Genomic DNA, 24,941 nt, shown 5'->3' on the forward strand with positions numbered 1-24,941 from the left:
TGAAATGATATGTATCATTTGTTTTTAGAAATGAAGACCAAGGCACATGAAGGTATGTAAATATACGAAAGTAACCTTTTTAACACACAGGTGATGCATAGGTCCATGAATTTTTAGGTCACCTGAGTCACTCAGATGACCTATTGCTATCTGATTTCGTTCGTCGTCGTCCGTCGGTGGTAAACTTTTAAATATTTTCAGCTTTGAACATTTTCAACTTTAGTCTCTTCAATCATTGAACCAATTTTGGCATATAGCATGTATTGGTGAAGGGGAACGAAATTGTGAAATTCATAGCCCATGCCCCCTGAGGAGTGGGGGCTAAAACCAACAAAATTAATGCAATCTTCATCTTTACTTCCGAACATCAAGAAGTCAAACTATTGGCATGATTGTAATAAACATTGAGCTCTCTACCAAAGTTGTGAAATTCATGTCCCAAGGGTCAGGGATTCTGATGCTAGGGTGGGGCTCTGTTGAATATTTATTGAAAATGCATTATTTAGTATTTATGAAACAAATCTTCTTCTCTGCTACTGGGTATTAAGCAAACAATCTTAATGCATAGTTATGATGAGCAAGGGTGCCTCTTCCAAAATTATGAATTTCATGGCCTCTGGGTCAGGGGTTCTGGTGTCAGGGCAGGGCTCTGTTGATTATATATTGATAATGCATTCTTTGAAGATCTTCTCCTCTGCTCCTGGGTAGAAAGTCGATGAAAGTAAGTGCATAGTAATGATGAACAAGGGCACCTCTTCCAAAATCGTTAAGGATGTGACCCCATGGTCAGGGGTTCCATGGGGGGTGCTTATTTATTATATAGTGAAAATGAATTACTGCTTTGATTTTTTGGTGTTAGGGCAGGGCTCTAATAATTATATAGTAAAAATGCATTGATTCTTTTAAAATCTTCTCTGCTCCTGGGTCTTAAGCTGATGAACTAAGGCATGTTTTGGATGAGCAAGGATACCTCTTCCGAAGTTGTGATTTTCATAGCCGGGGGTCAGGGGTCCTGGCGTTTTAGCGGGGCTCTGATGATTGCGAAAATGCCTAATTGCTCTGAAAATTTCCTTTCATCCTGAGTATTAAGCAAACTAAATGCAATAATAAAAAAATTAATGTAAATGTATAAATATAAATAAATGTGTCTCTTCTCTGCTCTTGGGTATCATAGAAAAACATAGTTTACACTTGTAATAAATGAAACAAATGAGAGTTACTCCCCTTTGCTAAATTGTATTAATCAAGCCATCTTAGTATATACATGTAATTTAATTAGCAGGTTACATATGTATTTGATTGAATGAGAATACAAGAAAAAATGTTTTATATATGGACAAAATAAAAATAAATGAGCAACACATGCTCAAAGTCGGATTCTTGTCTGCAAAACAATATAAAAGATTGATATAGAGATTATTAATGTAGCAAAATAGCCAAGTGTACTGTGTAAATTGTAGCACAAGGCAAGTGATAAAGCATATCTGTTTAATTTCATAGGCAACATATCTTCATCTTTCAGTTAATTTTGCTTTATACTTCTATGGATACTAACAGTGTTGTATTATACTCAGGTGACCATTACGGCCCTTGGGCCTCTTGTTGATGTTTACATGTTCCAATGTCTTTGTCCGAGATAAAACCACAAGTAAGGTAATAACTTTATTACCTCATAAAGCAATTTGCTCAGCATGAACAGAACTGAATGATTTCTCGCTGTGTGTTGCTTAAGGCCTTTCAAATTGGCGCACGAGCACTTTACAACACTTTGCGATCGGAATGTTTTAGCTTCGCACGAGCTCTCGCATACGTTGTGCGAGGTCTCGCATTCGTTGCATGCTTTTTAGAGGTCGAGTTAAGTCTCCTCAAAATAGTGGACGTGCACACTATTCAGACGCGACCGAATGCGATCCAAATTTTCGCAATGCAGCGCACGAACATTAGTACGAACGTCTTACAACGTTTGGTGTACTCGCAAGAGTGATGCACGATTTTTAAAGGTCATAAGATGAATCACAGCTGTGTATGCGTGTGTTTTGCGAATATGAGACTGTTGCCCAACGTGTCTCATGTAATCTTGTAACGTTTTACTATGATTGCATAATTTATCATGCTTTGCCACTAGTATATATACCTTGTGTAAGCATCTTCTCTTGCATTCAATAATATCAACTGAAGAGCGCCGGAAACGGGCGGTATATATATCCTCTCTGACTCGCACGAGCATTCGTACCATGGAACGCATGAGCACACGAGCGCTGCACGTACAATCGCATTGGCACTCGTTCAACCGTCCGATAACCTGATCACTCGCGCGATCCTATCGCATTATCTTACAACACTCGCTTTCATTGTACACCAGTTGCATATAGACGCAAGATATATCGCAAGATTTAATGCACAACATGCGAATTTCGTATGAATACTTTTTCATATGCGATTATTTCGGAAACAGTTTACGATCCAAATTAAAATTTTTCAGTCGCACGAATATTTTATCTCTTCTACTCGTGCGCCAATTGTGAAAGGGCCTTTAGTAATACTACTGGCGGGAATACTGAGATTTACATGTATTATAATGGAATAAAAATATTTTTTTTTATTGAATCAAGGATCAGGTAAAAATGTTATATTAGGAAAAATTGTCTGTTTTTTTTAATGATGTTCACTCAGTTTGCTGGCGTGATAATTTTACGCAAATTATCACATGAGCAAATTTATTGATCATATCATAAAACAAAAAAAGGACAGTTATTACTTGAATGAAGCTATAAAATAGTCCATTCGCGTTCCTTAGGAACTCTAGTGTTTACATCTCGGTCGCCTCACTGTTACATCAATTTATCGTTTTTCCGTGTTTATTTTTATGCATGACTCTAAACGAAAATGGCTTTCAAATTTGTTTCCTAATGGGTTAAGTTTAAAAAGCCAGCAAATGTTTATACTTCAATTCTTTTACAAAACCATTTACTACTAGTATTTAGTGTATTTCCTCTTCTGTTTTTACATATTTTACTACCGGGTATATCTTAAGAGGACTACCAGGTATATTCATGCATTCATGCACATTTAACAATACACAAACGTACTTAAATAAAATGTTGATCTTTCTGATCTCACAGGTTCTCATTCTTTCTTTTTTTTTAACAGAAAAGGGTTTAAAGGAGGCTGAAATAGAGAAACTACAAAAAGAATTACGTTCTTTGAATGGTACGTAACTCCACAGGGGACATACCTTTTTAAAGTAATGTTTGTAACAATAATTATAAGAAAGTGTATATATATATATATATATATATATATATATATATATATATATATATATATATATATATATATATATATATATATATATATATGTAGAGAGAGAGAGAGAGAGAGAGAGAGAGAGAGAGAGATGAGGAACAAATAGCAGGTATACATTAATCATTAATATAAAGTCGTATATTTCTTCAGGTTTTAAGGTATACAATAATCTTGTTTTTGCCAAAATAGCTATAATGTGTTTTTTAATCATCAATACAAACAGATACTCTCAGCCAAGAGAGAAGCATTGGAGAAAAAAGATTAACAGAAATTCAGAAGATGAAGGAGGATTTACATAATCATAAAACAAGAGAAGAAAATTTTCAGCGTATGTTTTCGCTTTTAATGATAATTTTAATTCACTTGAGAATATTTTGCTGCCTTCATAAATAACAATTTTTACGTTTAATTTAATCTATTTTAAAGGCAAAAGAGCCACGTTTTTGTATTTCTTTGCGTGTTAGTCTCTTTCGGGTTTTCTACTCATTTTTTACGCCTTCAAGATGTTTTGAACCATATCGAGTAATAAAATCTCAAGGACTGATTTCATTTTAATACAAAGAAAATATGGAATATAAATACTTATTTTAAAGTGTTCTTCAATTAGTATTTGATTTATATTACCATAAGTAAAAGTGAAAATTCTTTGATGAAGAAAATGAGTTTTCTAGTTTATTTAATCTCCCAAGTTGATTATAATTTCTAGAGAGACTAGATGAGGCCAGTGAAGAAATGGAAAATTTGAAAAGACAGATTGAAAAACAATGTGGTGAGGAATTTCAAATTATCAATGCATGCCGTACTACTATAATTTGAAGGTAGAATGAAGAATTTGTTTTAAAATTTCGAGTATTAAACAGTTGATCCCCTTGGATTTTCCGTCCTTTATCACCGTTAAAAATATTTTTCCCAAAGGATTTTTTTTCCAAAGATTTGATAGGTATGCCTCTATCATCTACTAATACTTATTAAGTTTTACTAATTGTTTCGATATAATGTCATGGTGTACTGAATCATAAACGTATTAACAATTTCAATGGAGTCCAAAGAGGCAATATTATTACAACAAATGAACTTTTTTTTTAACTGAGTGTTCCTTTAAAGTAAATAGTGCTTTGAATTTCCTAAGAACTGCGATTGTGTGCACTATTAAAGTAAAATATAGGTTATTGACTGAATATTTGTTTAAAATAAATACTTTTTTAATGGAAGCAATAGATATTTTTGTATTGAACACAAATTCGTTTCTTAATAATAATGTATGAAGGTATTGTTCTGTTGATGATTACAGCAGACAACGGTGGTATCCTTCACAAATATTTGGAAGAAGAAAAGGCAGCAAAAAAATTTGAAGGTATGATTTTTGCTTTTAAATAAAATAAGTTGGCTCAATCATTTTAATTAAAAAACTTCTTTTTCCTTTATTTCTTTTCTTAGTTTCCCACATTGTCATCAAAATCCCGTCAGAGACTTCTAAAACTAGAAACTATTTTCAAATCTGCTAATCATTTTTTTTCCCATTTTTTATTCATTTTACAATACTTACTGATATCTGTTTGGTTTGTGTTATTAACTGTGAATCGTTTTTTTTTCTATGAAAGTTTCTTTGGAGAAATTGGGACAAGAGAAAGAGCAATTAGAAAGACAGCTCCATTTGACGAAAGGTTTGTAAACCTTAAATAAAAGACCTGTGTATGGGTATTTCCAAGAGAAAAGATTGTTGGTTTTTTTTTTTTTGTTTGCTTTGTTTTTTCTTTACTCTTTCTTTTCTTGGAATGGGGGGGGGGGGGTAATATTTTTTCTAAGCTAAAGTATTCAAAGTAAAAATTGAGTTCCTACAAATATAATGCAGGTATTATTCGTAATTCATATAAGAGATAAGAAGAAAGAGAACGATTAAATTTTACACTGCTTTATATAGAATTTGTTTGAAAATGTTTAAGGAACCACTGGTTAGTTTGTTGGGTATGCAAAGGCATTAACGACAGTTGAAAACATGGAATAATTTGCATAACAGGCGATGCCTGTTATTCATAAATTATCCAATGTTTCCAACTGTCGTAAATGGCATTTCCATCAAATATATAATTAAAATTATATGTGAATTAAAAATTAAGTATTAATACAAAAGATATCAGATAGATAATAGATGATGAAATACAGAAGGCATTCAATATTAATTTCCAAATCACAGCCCACTGATGTCGAACACAGTAGCAGCCGCAGGAAATTAACATTCATATTAGGCAGTTGACCTTTCACTCGGCGATTTACGTTCTGTTGTAATTATCGAGAAATCAACACACTTAAACTTGCTCAGAGTTATCACAGAGAAAAGGGATGGAAATATAAATATGTTTTGTTTATGTCATAGAAAAACTTGTTCAAACAGAACGTGAGCTGACAGCAACAAAAGAACAGCACGAAGGAGAAAAATCAAAACTACACGAAGCATTACAAATGCTGACAGGTAAAGCTTACTAATAAAAACATGCTTTTAATCAATAACACATTAGTAACAAATATCAAGTAGACCTATTCAAAAAGAGAAAATTATGACTTGATTTAGTCGTCAATTATGCACTTAAATATTGAATTTTTTAACAGAACTTAATGAGCACTACAGTGGTAGATTAAACGAATTGTTTTGTATTTTCTAACATTACCATTGCTTTCACTTTTATATTTTCTTCCTTTTAAGAAAATGCATTTGCATTTAAACATTTTAATTTCATTTTTCAGCTCAATCAAATCAAGAAAAAGAAAACCAACACCAACAAATAAATAAACTGACGGATGATATTCGGCGTTTACGGAACCAAAATGCGCAAACAATAAGTGTGTAATTCTGTATATATCCTATCATTATTCATTATAATAATAAGTTTGCATATATTTTATCTAATACATATGATGCAATATAAATTTTGCAGGTGAGTTGGAAGGAAAAAAAGTAGAAAATAAAAGTTTGGAATCTAAACTCACCCGAACTAAGCGTAAGTTATTACCTTGTAATGGCTGTTTATTAGTATAAGTGTTATTGATTTAAATACATCTAATGACGATTAGTATATATATAAATAAAATAACGATATGTTAAACGAGAGCCCAAGATGCTGGATATTTATCAGTAATCATATTATGAACAAATTTAAAGAAAGGAAACGTTTGTGAGTGTAAATTATTAGATATTTTAATATAAGTAAGAAAAGTCTGTTTAGTGTGTGTAAATGAATTTAGTTACTAGATCTAATTGAAAAAATCAGAATACTAGTATACCAAGTCAAGGCTGTCTAAAAGCTAAATGAATATTTAAATTGGAGCCATTTTGACTGACACTTACTTACTTTCCGTTGAGAAATCAGTTAAGGATTTCAGAGAAATTATTTGCTCTGTTTTAGAATAATGTAAAGACAAGGAAAGGGGACAGGGTGTAAAAAATGGATTTCAAGATATATTTAATCATAATTAATAATTATCATTGTAAACTAGTATATAAACTCTTTGTTTTCAAGAGAAATATAGACGTATTTTTCTATCATTTCTCATTGTCAGGAGAACTGGAGGACATAATGAATGAGAAGAAACAGGTTGAAGACCACATTCTTCATTTAAGTGGTAAATCTGTTATATGTACTTACAAAAGCAAATTTATCCAGCATAAATTTACATGAATCAGAGGAAGAATTCATTGTTAACTTGTTCTTTATATATTACTGTATCAACAGGAGACTTAAATAAGCGTGATAAGAAGATAATGGAGCTTAACGCCGATTTAGCAATGAAGGAGGCCGAAAAAACATATGCCAATGGTACGAATATGTTGACTTTAGCATAATTAAATTTTGCATAAACAAGAAAGGACATTTACTGTCCGTCCTTATAAAATTTTAAGTTTATTCTTTTCTTTTCTGCTTATCTAAAACAGGATATAGTACAAGACTTGTTGTCAGAGAACTTTTATATCTAGTGTCCTCACATTTTAACTCAACTGTACCAAAGGCTCATGTGAGCTTTTCTGATCAGTATTTTTCCTGACGGCTGTTGTCTGTAAACTTTTCATAATTTCAGCTGCTCCAGAACTACTGGGTCAATTTCAATCAAACTTGCCAAAAACCATTATTATTAAAAGGTATTCAGTGTTAAAACGATGAGGTACACAATCTTTCAAGAGAAAGTAATTGAGATATAGTGAAAATAGGATGCTGTATAGGGTATTCGGGGGAACCCCATAAGAGGCTCAAATCTGTTTTATAAGAATAAATAGAGAAAAAACTTTTTTCAAGAACAGCAGAGCCATGATCAGCCATTTTAATTTTCAAACATCTTCCAGTAATAGAGATTTCAGGTTTGTTCAAAGCATGACTCCTGAGAGTAAAGTTGACAACAATTTTACATGAAAATGTTTAGGAAAAAGTCTTTTAAAGAAATTCTCGAAGAACTTCTGGATCTTGATCAGTCATATTGATATTATAAGCATCTTCAGGTTGTACAGATTCAGATACGTTAAAATCATTGCCTCTTGAATATATATATTAGGGATGTCAACGTCCGAGTATCGAATACTAAAATCGGTGCTCGGTTACTCCGATGTATATTTTTCATATTTCAAAGTGCATATATTTATTAAAAACCTATCAAAAAATGTGATTTAAATATGCATTGTCCATGTCTACACAGTAATTACCGTCACCTACACCAGTTAATACCCGTTATCGCCTGTGGCTGTGTTCGTGTATATACAGTACATGTAATTAATCACTAGACACTACACACAGCCATTCTCACCTCTTGTGACCCTAATTTTTAGATGGCTTTCTTTATTTGTATTCAATGAACATCGTTTAATTATGATCTATTAATTATTCTATGCTTATTCAATTAGCATACGGAAACGAAATCGGACATACATAGAAATACCGCTACCAATTCACCAGACTGTTCAAAAGTGAAGAAATATTTATAAATAACCGAAGATTAAAAAAAAATGTTAAAAGGCACCTGCATGTGCATAGTAAATTTAGCGTATAGGGTGGAAACAACCATATATTAAAGGAATCAAAGGAATTGATCACTTTTTAGTTTGCTGTGCATACCAGGGCATCAACGGCAGTTGGAAACGTGGAATAATTTATGCATAACGGATGGAGATGTAAATATCGAGAAATTAACATACAACTGTACTTATCTTTCAGAGTTATCACAAAGAAAACATTAGCAAACGTAAATAATATACGACTCGCGATCACGACAGAGTCCATTCCCCACTGTTCCCAAAGATATTCTCTCTCGCTAGTCTAATCATTACAAAGTTGCGTCCTTCTCTTCCGTTGACCAAATTGTCTTCATAAATAAGAACTGTAAAGCATTTGTAATTATTGGTGTATTAATTGATCATATCTTTTGTGTTTGTTTAATAAATAAATTAAGTAAAAAAAATCGTTTTCTTTGGTCTTCATGTTTATGTACATGCATTATAACATGTTATAAACGAAAGAAAACATCGATGTGGTAAACAGGTCTCAAACTTTTACATGTATAAACACTTTTTCCGAGTACCCGGGTACTCGATCGGAAAATCGTCCAAGTAACCGATTATCAAATATTGACAGATTTGACATCCCTAATATATATATATATATATATATATATATAGAGAGAGAGAGAGAGAGAGAGAGAGAGAGAGAGAGAGAGAGAGAGAAGGGGGGACAAATAGCAGGTATACATTAATCATTAATATAAACTCGTATATTTCTTCAGGTTTTTAAGTAAACAATAATCTTGTTTTTGACAAAATAGCTACATTGTGTTTTTTAATTATCAATACAAACAGATACTCTCAGCCAAGAGAGAAGCATTGGAGAAAAAAGATTAACAGAAATTCAGAAGATGAAGGAGGATTTACATAATCATAAAACAAGAGAAGAAAATTTTCAGCGTATGTTTTCGCTTTAAATGATATTTTAAATTTGCTTTAGAATATTTTGCTGCCTTCATAAATTACAATTTTTATGTCTAATTTAACCTGTTTTAAAGGCAAAAAAGCCACGTTTGAGTACTTCTTTGTGTGTTAGTCTCTTTTGGGTTTTCTACTCATTTTTTACGCCTTCAAGATGTTTTGAACCATATCGAGTAATAAAATCTCAAAGACTGAGTACATTTGAATACAAAGAAAATATGGAATATAAATACTTATTTTAAAGTGTTCTTCAATTAGTATTTGATTTATATTACCATAAGTAGAAGTGAAATTCTTTGATGAAGAAAAGGAGTTTTCTAGTTTATTTAATCTCCCAAGTTGATTATAATTTCTAGAGAGACTAGAGGAGGCTAATGAAGAAATGGAAAATTTGAAAAGTCAGATTGAGAAACAATGTGGTGAGGAATTTCATATTATAATTGCATACCGTACTACTAAAATTTGAAGGTAGAATGAAGAATTTGTTTTAAAATTTCGAGTATTATACACTTGATCCTCTTGGATTTTCCGTCTTCCATCACTGTTAAAAATATTTTTCCCGAAGGATTTTTTTCCAAGGATTGATTTGATAGATCTGTATGTCCTATCATCTACTAGTACTTCTTAAGTTTTATTAATTGTTTCGATATAATGTCATGGTGTACTGCATCATAAACGTATTAACAATTTCAAGAGAGTCCAAAGATACAATATTATTACAACAAATGAACTTTTTTAATTGACGTGTTCCTTTGAAGTAAATAGCTAATGCTTTGAATTTCTCAAGAGCTGGGATTGGGATTTCTTAATAATAATGCATGAAGGTATTGTTCTGTTGATGATTACAGCAGACAACGGTGGTATTCTTCACAAATATTTGGAAGAAGAAGAGGCGGCAAAAAAAATTAAAGGTATGATTTTTGTTCTTAAATAAAATAACTAAGCAAAATGATTTTTATTTAAAAAAAAAAACAACTTTTTTTCTTTATTACATTTCTTAGTTTCCCACATTGTCATCAGTATTCCATCAGAGACTTCTAAACTAAAAACTATTTTCAAATTTGCTAATAATTTTTTTCCCAGTTTTTATTCATTTTATAATACTTACTGACATCTCTTTTTATGTTATTAATTCTGATTCGTTTTTTTCTATCGAAAGTTTCTTTGGAGAAATTGGGACAAGAGAAAGAGCAATTAGAAAGACAGTTCCATTTATCCAAAGGTTTGTAAACCTTAGATAAAAGACCTGTGTATGGGGATTTCCAAGAGGAAAGATTGTTGGTTTTGTTTTTGTTTGTTTGCTTTGTTTTTTCTTTACTCTTTCATTTTGGGGATTGGAAGGGGGGAGGGGTTAATTTTTTTCTAAGTTGAAGTATTCAAAGTAAAATATGAGTTCCTACAAATATAATGCCAGTATTATTCGTGATTCAGAGAGATAAGAAGAAAGAGAACAATTAAATTTTACACTGCTTTATATAGAATTTGTTTGAAAATGTTTAAGGAATCATTGTTTACTTTGTTAGGTATGCTAAGGCATCAACGACAGTTGAAAAATTGGATAATTTGCAAAATAGTCGAAGCCCGTTATTCATAAATTATCCCTTGTTTCCAACTATCGTAAATGGCATTTCCATCAAATATATATTTAAAATTATATGTGAATTAAAAATTAAATATAAATACAAAAGGTATCAGATGGGTAATAGATATGAAGTACAGAAGGCATTCAATATTAATTTCCAAAGTCACTGCCCACTGATGTCGAACACAGTAGCAACCGCGGGAAATTAACATTCATATTAGGCAGTTGACCTTTCACTCGGCGATTAACGTTCTGTTGTAATTATCGAGAAATCAACACACTTAAACTTGCTCAGAGTTATCACAGAGAAAAGGGATGGAAATATAAAAATGTTTTGTTTATGTCATAGAAAAACTTGCTCAAACAGAAAGTGAGCTGACAGCAACGAAAGAACAGCACGAAGGAGAAAAATCAAAACTACACGAAGCATTACAAATGCTGACAGGTAAAGCTTACTAATAAAAACATGCTCTTAATCAATAACACATTAGTAACAAATATCAAGTAGACCTATTCAAAAAGAGAAAATTATGACTTGATTTAGTCGTCAATTATGCACTTAAATATTGAATTTTTTAACAGAACTTAATGAGCACTACAGTGGTAGATTAAACGAATTGTTTTGTATTTTCTAACATTACCATTGCTTTCACTTTTATATTTTCTTCCTTTTAAGAAAATGCATTTGCATTTAAACATTTTAATTTCATTTTTCAGCTCAATCAAATCAAGAAAAAGAAAACCAACACCAACAAATAAATAAACTGACGGATGATATTCGGCGTTTACGGAACCAAAATGCGCAAACAATAAGTGTGTAATTCTGTATATATCCTATCATTATTCATTATAATAATAAGTTTGCATATATTTTATCTAATACATATGATGCAATATAAATTTTGCAGGTGAGTTGGAAGGAAAAAAAGTAGAAAATAAAAGTTTGGAATCTAAACTCACCCGAACTAAGCGTAAGTTATTACCTTGTAATGGCTGTTTATTAGTATAAGTGTTATTGATTTAAATACATCTAATGACGATTAGTATATATATAAATAAAATAACGATATGTTAAACGAGAGCCCAAGATGCTGGATATTTATCAGTAATCATATTATGAACAAATTTAAAGAAAGGAAACGTTTGTGAGTGTAAATTATTAGATATTTTAATATAAGTAAGAAAAGTCTGTTTAGTGTGTGTAAATGAATTTAGTTACTAGATCTAATTGAAAAAATCAGAATACTAGTATACCAAGTCAAGGCTGTCTAAAAGCTAAATGAATATTTAAATTGGAGCCATTTTGACTGACACTTACTTACTTTCCGTTGAGAAATCAGTTAAGGATTTCAGAGAAATTATTTGCTCTGTTTTAGAATAATGTAAAGACAAGGAAAGGGGACAGGGTGTAAAAAATGGATTTCAAGATATATTTAATCATAATTAATAATTATCATTGTAAACTAGTATATAAACTCTTTGTTTTCAAGAGAAATATAGACGTATTTTTCTATCATTTCTCATTGTCAGGAGAACTGGAGGACATAATGAATGAGAAGAAACAGGTTGAAGACCACATTCTTCATTTAAGTGGTAAATCTGTTATATGTACTTACAAAAGCAAATTTATCCAGCATAAATTTACATGAATCAGAGGAAGAATTCATTGTTAACTTGTTCTTTATATATTACTGTATCAACAGGAGACTTAAATAAGCGTGATAAGAAGATAATGGAGCTTAACGCCGATTTAGCAATGAAGGAGGCCGAAAAAACATATGCCAATGGTACGAATATGTTGACTTTAGCATAATTAAATTTTGCATAAACAAGAAAGGACATTTACTGTCCGTCCTTATAAAATTTTAAGTTTATTCTTTTCTTTTCTGCTTATCTAAAACAGGATATAGTACAAGACTTGTTGTCAGAGAACTTTTATATCTAGTGTCCTCACATTTTAACTCAACTGTACCAAAGGCTCATGTGAGCTTTTCTGATCAGTATTTTTCCTGACGGCTGTTGTCTGTAAACTTTTCATAATTTCAGCTGCTCCAGAACTACTGGGTCAATTTCAATCAAACTTGCCAAAAACCATTATTATTAAAAGGTATTCAGTGTTAAAACGATGAGGTACACAATCTTTCAAGAGAAAGTAATTGAGATATAGTGAAAATAGGATGCTGTATAGGGTATTCGGGGGAACCCCATAAGAGGCTCAAATCTGTTTTATAAGAATAAATAGAGAAAAAACTTTTTTCAAGAACAGCAGAGCCATGATCAGCCATTTTAATTTTCAAACATCTTCCAGTAATAGAGATTTCAGGTTTGTTCAAAGCATGACTCCTGAGAGTAAAGTTGACAACAATTTTACATGAAAATGTTTAGGAAAAAGTCTTTTAAAGAAATTCTCGAAGAACTTCTGGATCTTGATCAGTCATATTGATATTATAAGCATCTTCAGGTTGTACAGATTCAGATACGTTAAAATCATTGCCTCTTGGATAAGGTTGGGCAACAATAAGATTTCAAAATTTTACATAGAAATATATAGGAAAAAATATATTTATTTATAATTCTTCTTCTCAAGATCAGTAGGGCAATAATTAGTGATATTGATATGCAATCATCCTTAGAATTTCAGATTCAGATTTGTACAATTCCCTGTCTTGGGAAGGTTAGAGTCACAGAAGAAAAAAAATCTTTTAAATTTTTTCAAGAATACCAGAGCCATGATTTGTGATATTTAAAATATGCAAGTATTTTAGTTTGTTCAAATCATGACCCCAAGGGGGTAGGATTGAACCACAATAAAAAAGGTAAAGATATCGAAAGTGATATCTCAAAAATAAAACTTCAAACCATACAAATCTGTGAACATGGCATAAAACACGGAATCCTGGAAAATCCAAAGGTGGGATCAGATGCCTAGGAGGCGTAAGAATCCCCCGTTGACCGGTTTAACCCTCAGTGAGCCCTGCGTATTGATCAGGTAGACTGAATATTCATTATTCAACTTTAGTATAAAAACAAATCTTTTAAAGGAAAGAAAACCTTTTAATCTTTTAGATAATATTCTTCTAAGAGCAACAGGACCAATGTGAATCAGATGAATGTTGTGGCCCATGGGCCTATTGTTTGTCAGTTTCTGTTAAGAATAAAAGTATGTAATGCTTTTAAAAGTAAATGACACAACTTATGATTGAAATAAACTAAGTTGTGTGATTTTAACTTTCCTTAATGGTTCAGAAATAACGTTTTAAAATAATGACGTCCATGAACGTTAATTGCAATGGCGATACGCTATAACTTAGAATATGTTTTTCGTTTTGCAAAATAATTCTTGAATCTGTTCTTAAAGTTCTTCGAATTCAAACCATATTGATAGAAAAGATCGCTCTTAAGATTCAGAAATATACTTTTAATAAATTTGAATAGTTTTTAGCTTATTTTGTTCATTTGCTATACTGAATAGAGATATTGCATTTTCAGAATGCATGCAAAAGGCCATTCAAAGTCAACAGGAAATGGCGTATCGAATATTAAATTTACAAAGAGTGGAAATGGAGAAACGTCAAGCAGAAGAAGACAGGCGGTCTCTTTTAGGTGATTATGTTTTTATATATATCAAAGGTTACATTTGATAAAATTAGAGCGAACTAATGCTCAACATGGGACCTTTTTTATTTATTGGGGAAAAGTCATATCTTTTAAAAAACTAATAACCATACAATTTTAAAGTTTAGGGGGCAGCACTGAAGGAAATACTGAGTATATATCATTTTTTTTAGCTTCGATTTCATGCTTTACTTGATAAACTCCACTAATTAATCCATTTATAAATCATAAAACACTTGTCGTTTATTCTGATACTCTGTTGGATATAATAGGATTTATATAAGACTGATCGAAAGCTACAGACAAATTGTTGATGCTGACATGATCTATTCAATATAAAAAATCAATTGTGAATAAAAATTTATTGCTGAACTTGCACTTTTTTCCCTTAATGATATATATGCAATAGTTTTGAAATCTATGTTTTATGGACAAAGAGATATTATGATAAGTGTCTTAACTGCAAAACAAATATGCATAAAATTTATGTCACCAAACTTAAAAGATAAAACTCCATTTCAGATGAAAACACCCGTCTGCGTGCATGTCTGGAAGAATCAGGCTACGTACGCGATCATTTGCAGGAATACTATAAAGTTTTGCAAGACACAAATTTAGAGTTACAGAGGGAAAAAGGTAAGATCCTCGCGAACGATAAGTTAGAACATACGTGTCACTAATCTAAATACTTTACCTCTTGATCAAAGTGAAACGAAGGTAAAGTTTTTACTCGATTACTTTTTGCTGTCAATTGCATAACATTGTAATGTAATATATCAAACAAAGCTTAATTTTGTATGGAATGCCAAATTCTATCGAATTAATAGCAAGTATCATGAAAAGTGTATTAAGAATAATCTGACTTCAGCTGCAGTGCAGTGAAAGATAGAATAAATTGTACGAAATATACCAACAAAAATATTAAAAAAATGTATAGACAAACGGGTTTATTGCCGACCGATATTGTATTTTGGCGTAAGATATAAAATTTTTTTGAAAAATAATAAAGCCTATTACCATATTTGAAAGTAAATACTCTTAAATACCATTGCTAAATTAAATACCTTTACTATATTTTATTATCTAGAGAAAAACAGACATATCAATGAATTATTGTCTTCTAATGGCCACCGTTTAGAAAACATGACAGCAGATGTAAGAAATTACCGTTCTCTCGCGGAGAGCAACAGGAGATTGCTGGAAGAGAAAAAAGGTAAAACAAAAACAATTTTCAATGTAGGATGAAAATATGATTCAAATTCTCTTTTTTATTTTAAGATCATCTCCATTTAAAGAATTGTTGATGTGATATGTTAATAAAAGACGTCAAATTCCCCACAAAAAATAATTTTTAAGTTCAATAAAATATGTTCATCAATTTACTACTTATTTTTAAAGATTGTGCACATGATCTTCAACGGCAGGTAGATCGGCTTACTTGTAAGTATAATATGTAATGTGGAAACAGTTTTTAAGGTATATGAATAAGGTTCAAATTGTTTTCAGGAAATATATTTTTTTAATTTATACTGATTACTTTTCAGACTCATTTTAAAAGTCTTTACCGAGATTGATCGATTGATAATTTATTGTTGATTTAAAGTCCCATTTTTTACAAGTCTACCGAGATTGATTTAATGCTTGTATATTGTTTAATGTCCCATTCGAGAATTCTTCACTGATTCAACTTGCCATTTAGAGCTGTGGAGAAGTAAGGAATTTTTATAGTGCCAACGCCTGCCGTGACACGGGGCCTCGGTTTTTTTATGTCCCATCCTGCAAATTTGTTTGTTGTTTAACGTCCTTCTCGAGAATGTTTCACTCATATGGAGATGCCGCCACTTGCCGGTGGAGAGCTGCAAATTTTTGACCTATACTCGGCACTCAGGGCAATTGAGCAGTGAGGGATCTTTTTACATATCCTTTGGTTCAACTTTTACACAATAGAATGATTACCATATTCCCCCTAGTTGGAAATTCACTCACATCCGCTTTGATTAATGATCAAATGATTAAGTCCTGTTTAAACTAATTTGATGAATGTAAACGCAAAGACATTGCGAAAATATTTATGCAAACGCTAGAAATTTTTGTTTACTATATCAAGTTATGTTCAAAAGGTGCTTATAACTTTTTAAAGGCGTTTATAACTTTTAAAAAAGTATGCTTAGTAAAATTCCATCGATTAGCATGGGGATTTGCCGTATAAAACATGTACAATCGCAAATTGCATTGTTTTGATACAGACTGTATTAAAATGCTAAAAATTACCCGTTGAATGATATGGCAGGGTGGAAATTTTTTAGTAAAAAATTATATCGCCACTTCTTTTCTTTATATAGAAGATAATATTTTTAATTTTATAGATGAAAATGAAAAATTAAAAGGAGAACGTGACAAATATCACCAGGAAAGCTTTGACCTAAAGGACAAATGCCAACATTTGAGTGAAGAGCTAGAACAGACAAGAAATGAAAGTAGAGAACTGAGGGAACAAGTTGATGCTGCTGATGGTACGATTGAAAATAGATCATTCCCAAATCAAGGTAAGTAAAAAGAGATCAATCCCTAAAAAGGTCAGTAAAAATAGATCAATCTCAAATCAAGGTCAGTTAAAATAGATCAATCCCAAATCAAGGTCAGTAAAAATAGATCAATCTCAAATCAAGGTCAGTTAAAATAGATCAATCCCATATCAAGGTCAGTAAAAATAGATCAATCTCAAATCAAGGTCAGTTAAAATAGATCAATCCCATATCAAGGTCAGTAAAATAGATCATTCCCAGAAAAGGTCAGTAAAAAGCGATCAATCCCAAATCAAGGTCAGTCAAAATAGATCAATCTCAAATCATTGTCAGTAGAATAGATCAATCCCAAATCAAGGTCAGTAAAATAGATCATACCCAAAAAAGGTCAGTAAAAATAGATCAATCCCAAATTAAGGTCAGTAAAAATAGATCAATCCCAAGTCAAGGTCAGTAAAATAGATCATCCCCAAATCAAGGTCAAATAGATCAATCCCAATTCAAGGTCAATAAAAATACCCCAATTAATGTTAGGAAAAATAGATCATTCCCAAATCAAGGTCAGTAAAAATAGATCAATCCCAAATCAAGGTCAGTAAAATAGATTAATCCCAAATCAAGGTCAGTAAAAATACCCCAATTAATGTTAGTAAAAATAAATCAATCCCAAATTAAGGTTTGTAAAAATAGATCAATCCCAAATTAAGGTTTGTAAAAGTAGATCAATCCCAAATTAAGGTCAGTAAAATTACTGACTATCAAGGGGGGAAATATGTTACTCACTAACTGTACAAAAACTATGAGTGTGCAAGGACCTATGGAATGAAAAGGTCTTTTGTATAGAATTAAACGTGAAAAATGTAAATTGTCTCTTTTTTTTCAATCATTATATAGTATTTAAATGGTTATCTCCTTCATGCATACCTCTGATCCTTCTACGTATTTGTCTCCAGTTTTTGGCACCTTTTTTCAGCTCTTCAAAGTCTTTTTTATTCAAATAATTCGGATTTCCAACGTCTCGGCATGAGCATCACTGAAGAGACATAATTTGTTGAAATACGCATCTAGTGCATAAAAATTGGTACCGTATATGATTTACATTAAACAAATATTGGAAGTAGGTTCAGGATGAGGTGACTGAGAAAAGCTTATATGAGACTTTTATGTCTAGCCGTCTTGTAGAAGTCAGCAATTGCATATGATCTCGATCTACTAAAGTATATCTTGATTTAAAATAATTTATCAAGTTAAGGGTCACCGGCTGTAAAGATTACAATTTCCAGACAAAATTTGTTTCAGTGAACCAGGGGATTTTTTATGGCGTAAAAATTGCTGTTTCAGAACTCTCAATTAAGGTAGTTTTTATCACTGGCAAAACATTGCTAAATTATAAATTGAGTTAATAGAACCCATAATTAGTATAAACACGTCGGTCAGCAATCAACTTAATGATGCGCCTTAATAATTTCCCAAGTAACTTTTAGTCTACTGAACGACATGTACTCAGTTAAAAGTAAAGTCTTTGCTATTTCCTACTTATTCTTTTTAGAAGCTACTTTCTGTTGGACGCATGTTATGAATGGGAAGTAATATGAGGTTTATATATATTTTGATACTTTAATCTTACGCATCGAATGGAATGACTACCGCCGATAAATATCACTGTTTTAGGGGGAAAAAAGAGAAAATAATGTGATAGGATTTACTTGGTAAATCTTTTATTAATGCTAACAAGATAAAACTTTCTTGTTTCAGTTCATTTTCCAAATCTTTTAACTAGTACTCCAGCAGGTGCAGGTAAGTGAATTGACTCTGTTTAATGAATTACAACTTTGCATTGTTCATTGCTAATGTTTAAGTTTGGTTTTGATAATTCTATTACATTATACAGGTCCTCCGAATGTAAGTTTTCAAGGCACCGGATATTTTGTACAAGGTATGTTTACTTTCATACAATCACGGTTACAGGACATAGTGCACTTTTAAACATCTGCAAACAAATGTTGGGGTATTTCGACATTCCATCCTCATTTATGTATCTACTAGCTTTTGTTGTTTTGGTCGTGACTCTGCATGTAATTATCGACAAAAAGCTAGGTTCACTTCATCCATAGAATGGCCCTGCCCATATACCGATTAACTGACTAAGTCCCAATGTCCCCTTTCAAATATCAATATTATGTAGAGACTTAGTCCTCTCATCTCCTATAAAAAAAGTTTCCCCTGAGAGTCCAGGTATTGGAAAACAGGCTTTGTGAAATTGCTATGGTTTTTTTTTAATTTTGAAGAAAATGGGTGTATTTGAGCACCTTCAATAAAGAATTAAAATATGTGTCCACCCTGTGATCCAAAAAATAAAAGATGGATTATAATCTTCTGAAACAGTTCTTTCATTATATAATTAAACATGTTAGATCAGAGGTTGGGGTATATGCAAAATATTGAAAAACAGGTTATATTTGTGGCCATTTTTAAAAATAAATTCAGAATTTGGGGATAATTACGAAATTAATGATGCCATAATACATGGACTAGTGAGAAAATTACGCCAATTTTAATAGATATGCAGTTACCAAGAGTCCAAGTGAAAGAAGATGGGTGAACAAGGCGGGCGAAGTGCCTATAGTGCGAAAAACATGAAGTAAAAAATAAAATCTCAATTATATCGAAATTTTCTTTGATATTTCATCTAACATTAAAGTATACTTTATGTAAAATTCTTACAATTTACAAAAATCTCATAGTGACTGAAATTATTTGCCTACGAAATAGCATACACATATTAAAGAGGGCAAAAAGGATCATTTTCTCATACTTAAACAAATTGAAAGTTAATCCTAAAAGTTTACATAAAAATATACATTTTTTGGTTTAAAAAACATGGAGCAAAGGCCCACTTAACCTTAAAAGTACACTCTTATGACAGGGCATTCGCATCTTTCCGAGAAATACTTGAAGTCCATTAAGGGTCATATCACAAACATGATTTAAATGCCACTATTCATCAGAAGCTGTGTAGCGTAGTGGTTAGCGTGTTAGTCTTAAAGCAAAATGATACTCCAGATTTTTATTGTTTTTTAATTCCACGAATACCATTTTATTTTTTTAATAAAAGAATATTTTTTTCCGAGATCTTTCTTTTCTCAGAAAAGTTTTGTTGATCATAATTTCATAAATTTCAATAATGAGAACTTTACTTTAAATACTTAATTTACAAATTGATGTTTTTTAAAATATCTGAAGCTATAGGCATTCTGCACGCCTTGTTCACCCATCTTCTTTATTGTATTTTCAACTAGATATGAGCGGTTTTGATTTTTCGTAAATTCACAGGGCCAAAAAAGGCCCCAAGTGAACCTTGTTCTTTATTGACAGGCATGGCATATATGATCAGTTTCATTACTCTGACAATCATTGGGCAGGCAATACTGATGTCAGACCAGCCCAAGTTCTTCACATAACTTTACTAGTTTAAACGACATTAGCAAATTTTATTAAGAACTTTAATTAAAATAAAAATGAATTCATTTCAAAATACTGACAAATACTTTTGATGGTTAAATTGATGATACATCACAGCAAAAAGGTTAAAATAGATTGTAAATAATCAAAATGACAAAATTAATTGCAGGCATTTTGTGAAGAGTTGATTTAGGTTTGTTCAAATTTGTCCCCGGAGCAGGGTGGAGATATACAAAGATATCAGGTTTTACAAGGTGATATAATGTAATATCAATACCTTGAATCACCTGAGTCATATATTTTCTTTATAAATTGTGCGGAAAGCTTCGGCATTCAATAAACCATTTCATTTTCTAACCTTAAATATCCATCCTGTATTAAATACTCGGAAATTAATTCAAAGCATTTTAGAGTAGAAAAGGATTTACCAGGAGAAATTTTCAAAAATATAATTAACTAAGCAGTAATCAATTAATGAAGTATGCATTGAGGTCTATGGGGACAAGTAAATTTTTGAAAATAAAAATTTAAATACTAAGAATATCAAAAAAATGCTGTGGTGGAAAGATTTATTCAATTATTAGGAATAGAAAAACGATTGAAAACTAATTTTTTACCCGATAGATTTTTTGTTAGAATTGATTTTTATTGATTAAAAGCAAAGGGGGATAACTCTCCAAGGACAGGACAAGGTCAAAAATTAGGACACATTCCGCTCTTACATATTGACACTAAAACATGAAGATTATGTCTACATATACTGAGTATTCAGCCAAATATATCTGTTATGCATTCAGATTCATTGAATCTGAGGCTATTATGGATCGGATACCTTAAAGCAGTATGAATACTACAAGATATAAAGGAAGACCGCTTTTTTTCGCAATAGACCATATACTTTAATAAGGATATTTTCAAATAAATATTGAAATTGTCAAGGCCCCAGTCTGCAGAACCGAAGAGTAATGCTGGTACAATAACTTAAAAAACTGGCTGTCAAACGGGGAATCAAGTTGACTTTTTCATATTGCTTTACGAATTTAAAATAACCATACTGGTACAGAGACTATTTTTCAGAGCTCTCTTAAAATATTTTTAAAAATTTTTACAGGAAGTGGTGGCTCTGGATCCCGAAGAAAATAGATGCGGATGTAATATAATGTATTCATCTGATGCCTCCCTGCCTCCATAACTTGGCTTTACACATTATTGTTGTATTGTTTAATTGTGTACAATGAACTCTGAAAAAAGTTAACTTATAAAATAAATAAAGAAAAAATAATAACCATTATGTGACAAATGTAATAATTCGCATGTTATTTTTATTCATTATGTTAACTCTAGTTACAGTGAACCTTAAGACCATGGAACATTAACTGGCAAGATTGGAAATATGCAACTTATAAATGTCATTTCCATCTCTTAAAGTCAAAATGTCAAACTTGAATTTCTATCCATTTTTCTCATTTTTCTCATTCACCCGGACCGAATCGTACCCACCCATTTCCTTATTTTCCCAGTTAATGTTCCGCCGTCTTGTCTATGAAACGATCAGCAATAATTTTGTACAAAAACACCCCCCCCCCCCAAAAAAAAGAAAGAAAGAAAAAAAAAAGAAAAAATGAAATCTGGATTTAGTTTATATAATTCTTTAGCATTTTTTATCAAGCAAGGAGGGTGATTAAAGGCGTTGTTTTTTTTTTAGACATGTCCGAAATCATTATGTAAAAACAATGTCCACAAGACTGGCAAAACTCATGATAATGTTTCAGGTAGTAATTTTTCATTCAAGCTATTATATGGCGAGAGAGAACATAAATTTTGATTTGAATGTACGTGTTTAGGCATATTTTTCCTATGTGTGCTCAGTTTTTTAAAAGTTTACTGAAAAGAAATATTTTATGCTTTTATTTAATTTTAATTTTTATTCCTGTGCATTTAATTCAATTTATACAAAGTTTAGAGGTGTTTTTTGTGATTGTTTACATACATGTAGATTATAATGTTTACTTTTATTCCATTACTGCCAATTTTTTACGTTCATTTTAATAAACGTGGCAGCTTCGACTGAATTTTTAATATTCCTACTGTCAAAAAAGATACTTTTTTCAAAAAATAAATTGTATTTTATGTACGCATTTTTGGCGGTGTTTAGATTCTTATTTTTCTCACTAATAAAGTGAAAGTATAACAGTGATATTAATATGTTTTGATTGATACAATATGACACAGTGGAAAAATGAAATATACAATAAACAAGAGGCCCAAGGGCCTTAATGGTCACCTGATATAATGTAAAGACCCATAGATTAAAACAAAATAAGCTGATAAATAAAGCTATGTCGACCAAAAGCAAAAGAAATAGGATGATCAGGGATCAGCAAAATATTAATTTAGTTCTCAGTAACAAAACTTAAAGTTGATCTATTTATTTGCCTGTACTTTTCCCCTTTGTCACTATCCTCAAGCGGACTAAACAGTACAATAATTCTAGAGTACTATTAGTTAACACATTTCATTCCCCCTCACATTTGCCTCTCTTAATCTTTGTAGATTATTATTAAAATTTTGTCCCATTTCACTATATAATCAATAGAACCCCCCTTCCACAGAACCCCTCACGCTGGGATAACAAATTTTACAATTTTGGAAGAGTTCCCCTTGCTCATCATAACTATATACTTGGTTTATCTGCTAAATACCCAGGGACAGAGAAGATTTTCAAAGAATGCAATTTCAATATATAATCAATAGAGCCCCGCCCTAACACCAGAATCCCTGCCCCAGGGGCCAATATGTTCATAATTTTGGAAGAGGTGCTCTTGCTCATCATAACAATATACCTGGTTTATCTGCTAAATACCAAGAAGGAGATGATGATTTCTCTAGGAAATAATGCACTTTCACTAAATAATCAATTGAGCCCCCCTTCCACAGAACCCCTCACGCTGGGGCCACAAATTTCACTATTTTGGAAGAGGCACCCTTGATCATTATAACCATGCACCTAGTTTATCTGCATTATGTACAGGGGAGGATTTTTTAAAGAATTTATGCATTTTCACTATATGATCAATAGAGCCCCGCCCTAACACCATGACCCTGGGGCTAGGAATTTCACAATTTTGGTTGTTAAAATCACTGTTATATCAACTTATCTGTCAGAAGCCTTAATCGGTTTAAAAATTGTTCGTACTCGAAGCATGCTCTTGAGTATCGAATAAGTTGAGAGATGTAAACACCAAATGCAGGTGATAGTTGAATATTACAACATAAATAAGGAAAATTGACGATGGAAAAGCTGAAATCATCTCGGTTATTATACAATTTAGTTAATAGTTGGCCGTTGTCGTCAATATTCAGTAATACCTCCAAATATGAGACAGATGTGGCAGATTCTGCAGTGTCTTTTATTTCAAGTTCAGTGGGATACATCGAGTCGACATATGAGTGGAAGTTATGGTGTCCGGATAGGGACATTTGCAAACGCTCAACAGCGCGTTTAGGAAAACACGCCGTCGCGCTGACACACAACACGTCGTGATGCTAACACACAACACGCCATCGCGCTAACACATCATTGAATATTTACATTTGCTGTGTTTCTCTACTAAGCCAACTGTGAAATTGGTTTGTTTGTTTGTTTGTATGTTGTTTAACGTCCCTCTCGAGAATTTTTCACTCATATGGAGACGCCACCACTTGCCGGTGGAGAGCTGCAAATTTTGTCCTATACTCGGCACTTACGGCCATTGAGCAGTGAGGGATCTGTTTCGTGCCAGCACCTACTGCGACACGGGACCTCGGTTTATACGGTCTCATCCGAAGGACCGGTCTCCACGTCCCACAGTGGGATTCGAACCCGCGACGTAAGAATCAACGTCTTACTTTGCGACTCTAGAGCAGACGCTCTAACCACTTCGCCAGGCGGGGAAATTGGTTTGAAAGCCATTTTTGTGTAAATATACACGGAGAAACTCGCGCTAAAGTGGCATCACAATGAGGATATAGCGTGTTGTGTAGAGTTGCGTTATCGCGACGACGTGTTGTGTGACAGCACGACGGCATGTTGTGTAAAGTTGTGTTAGCGCAACAGCGTGTTGTTTGAAAGCGTGTTAGCTCTACAGCGTGTTGTGTATAAGCGCAATGACGTGTTTTGTATAATTGTGTTAGCGTGATGGCGTGTTGTGTGTTAGCGCGATGTCGTGTTTTTCTGAACGCGCTGTTGAGCTTTTGCAAATGGCCCTATCCAAACACCATAGGAAGTAACTTTTGTGACATGACCCGGCGAGTTTTCCTTTGAAGGCAACCAAAAAATAACTGCGATACAGAACACTTTTAGCGGGCGTTTCTTATGAAAATGTACAGAAATTGTACATTATCTGCAAAATATCAACGATACAGTACGGTTTATTTTTAGCAATGACGGAAAACTGAATCCGTTGCTTAAATGGTATAAACATAAGAATCAATCAAATCACATTTTAAGCGC

The 24,941-nt window shown here is 32.1% G+C and overlaps 1 protein-coding gene across 1 annotated transcript in view; it reads left to right on the forward strand.

The window, feature by feature from the left end:
* LOC133182718 (uncharacterized) overlaps positions 1-22,459 on the forward strand; it is a 36,679-nt gene extending 14,220 nt beyond the window's left edge. The window contains exons 11-29 of the mRNA XM_061317567.1: positions 29-52; positions 3,151-3,210; positions 3,530-3,634; positions 4,013-4,075; positions 4,598-4,660; positions 4,908-4,970; positions 11,197-11,292; positions 11,565-11,660; positions 11,756-11,818; positions 12,378-12,440; positions 12,551-12,634; positions 14,337-14,450; positions 14,985-15,098; positions 15,550-15,675; positions 15,861-15,902; positions 16,829-17,008; positions 18,743-18,784; positions 18,879-18,923; positions 21,561-22,459. Coding sequence (XP_061173551.1) covers positions 29-52; positions 3,151-3,210; positions 3,530-3,634; positions 4,013-4,075; positions 4,598-4,660; positions 4,908-4,970; positions 11,197-11,292; positions 11,565-11,660; positions 11,756-11,818; positions 12,378-12,440; positions 12,551-12,634; positions 14,337-14,450; positions 14,985-15,098; positions 15,550-15,675; positions 15,861-15,902; positions 16,829-17,008; positions 18,743-18,784; positions 18,879-18,923; positions 21,561-21,592 — 1,475 coding nt within the window. The 3' untranslated portion in view covers positions 21,593-22,459. The remainder of the gene's footprint in view (positions 1-28; positions 53-3,150; positions 3,211-3,529; positions 3,635-4,012; positions 4,076-4,597; positions 4,661-4,907; positions 4,971-11,196; positions 11,293-11,564; positions 11,661-11,755; positions 11,819-12,377; positions 12,441-12,550; positions 12,635-14,336; positions 14,451-14,984; positions 15,099-15,549; positions 15,676-15,860; positions 15,903-16,828; positions 17,009-18,742; positions 18,785-18,878; positions 18,924-21,560) is intronic.
* Positions 22,460-24,941: the final 2,482 nt, after the last annotated feature.

This window comes from Saccostrea echinata, unplaced genomic scaffold, assembly GCF_033153115.1.
Source record: "Saccostrea echinata isolate AGI-Se365-2 ecotype Australia unplaced genomic scaffold, CSIRO_AGI_Sech_v1 ptg000009l, whole genome shotgun sequence".
In the NCBI taxonomy this organism is placed as follows: Eukaryota; Metazoa; Mollusca; class Bivalvia; order Ostreida; family Ostreidae; genus Saccostrea; species Saccostrea echinata.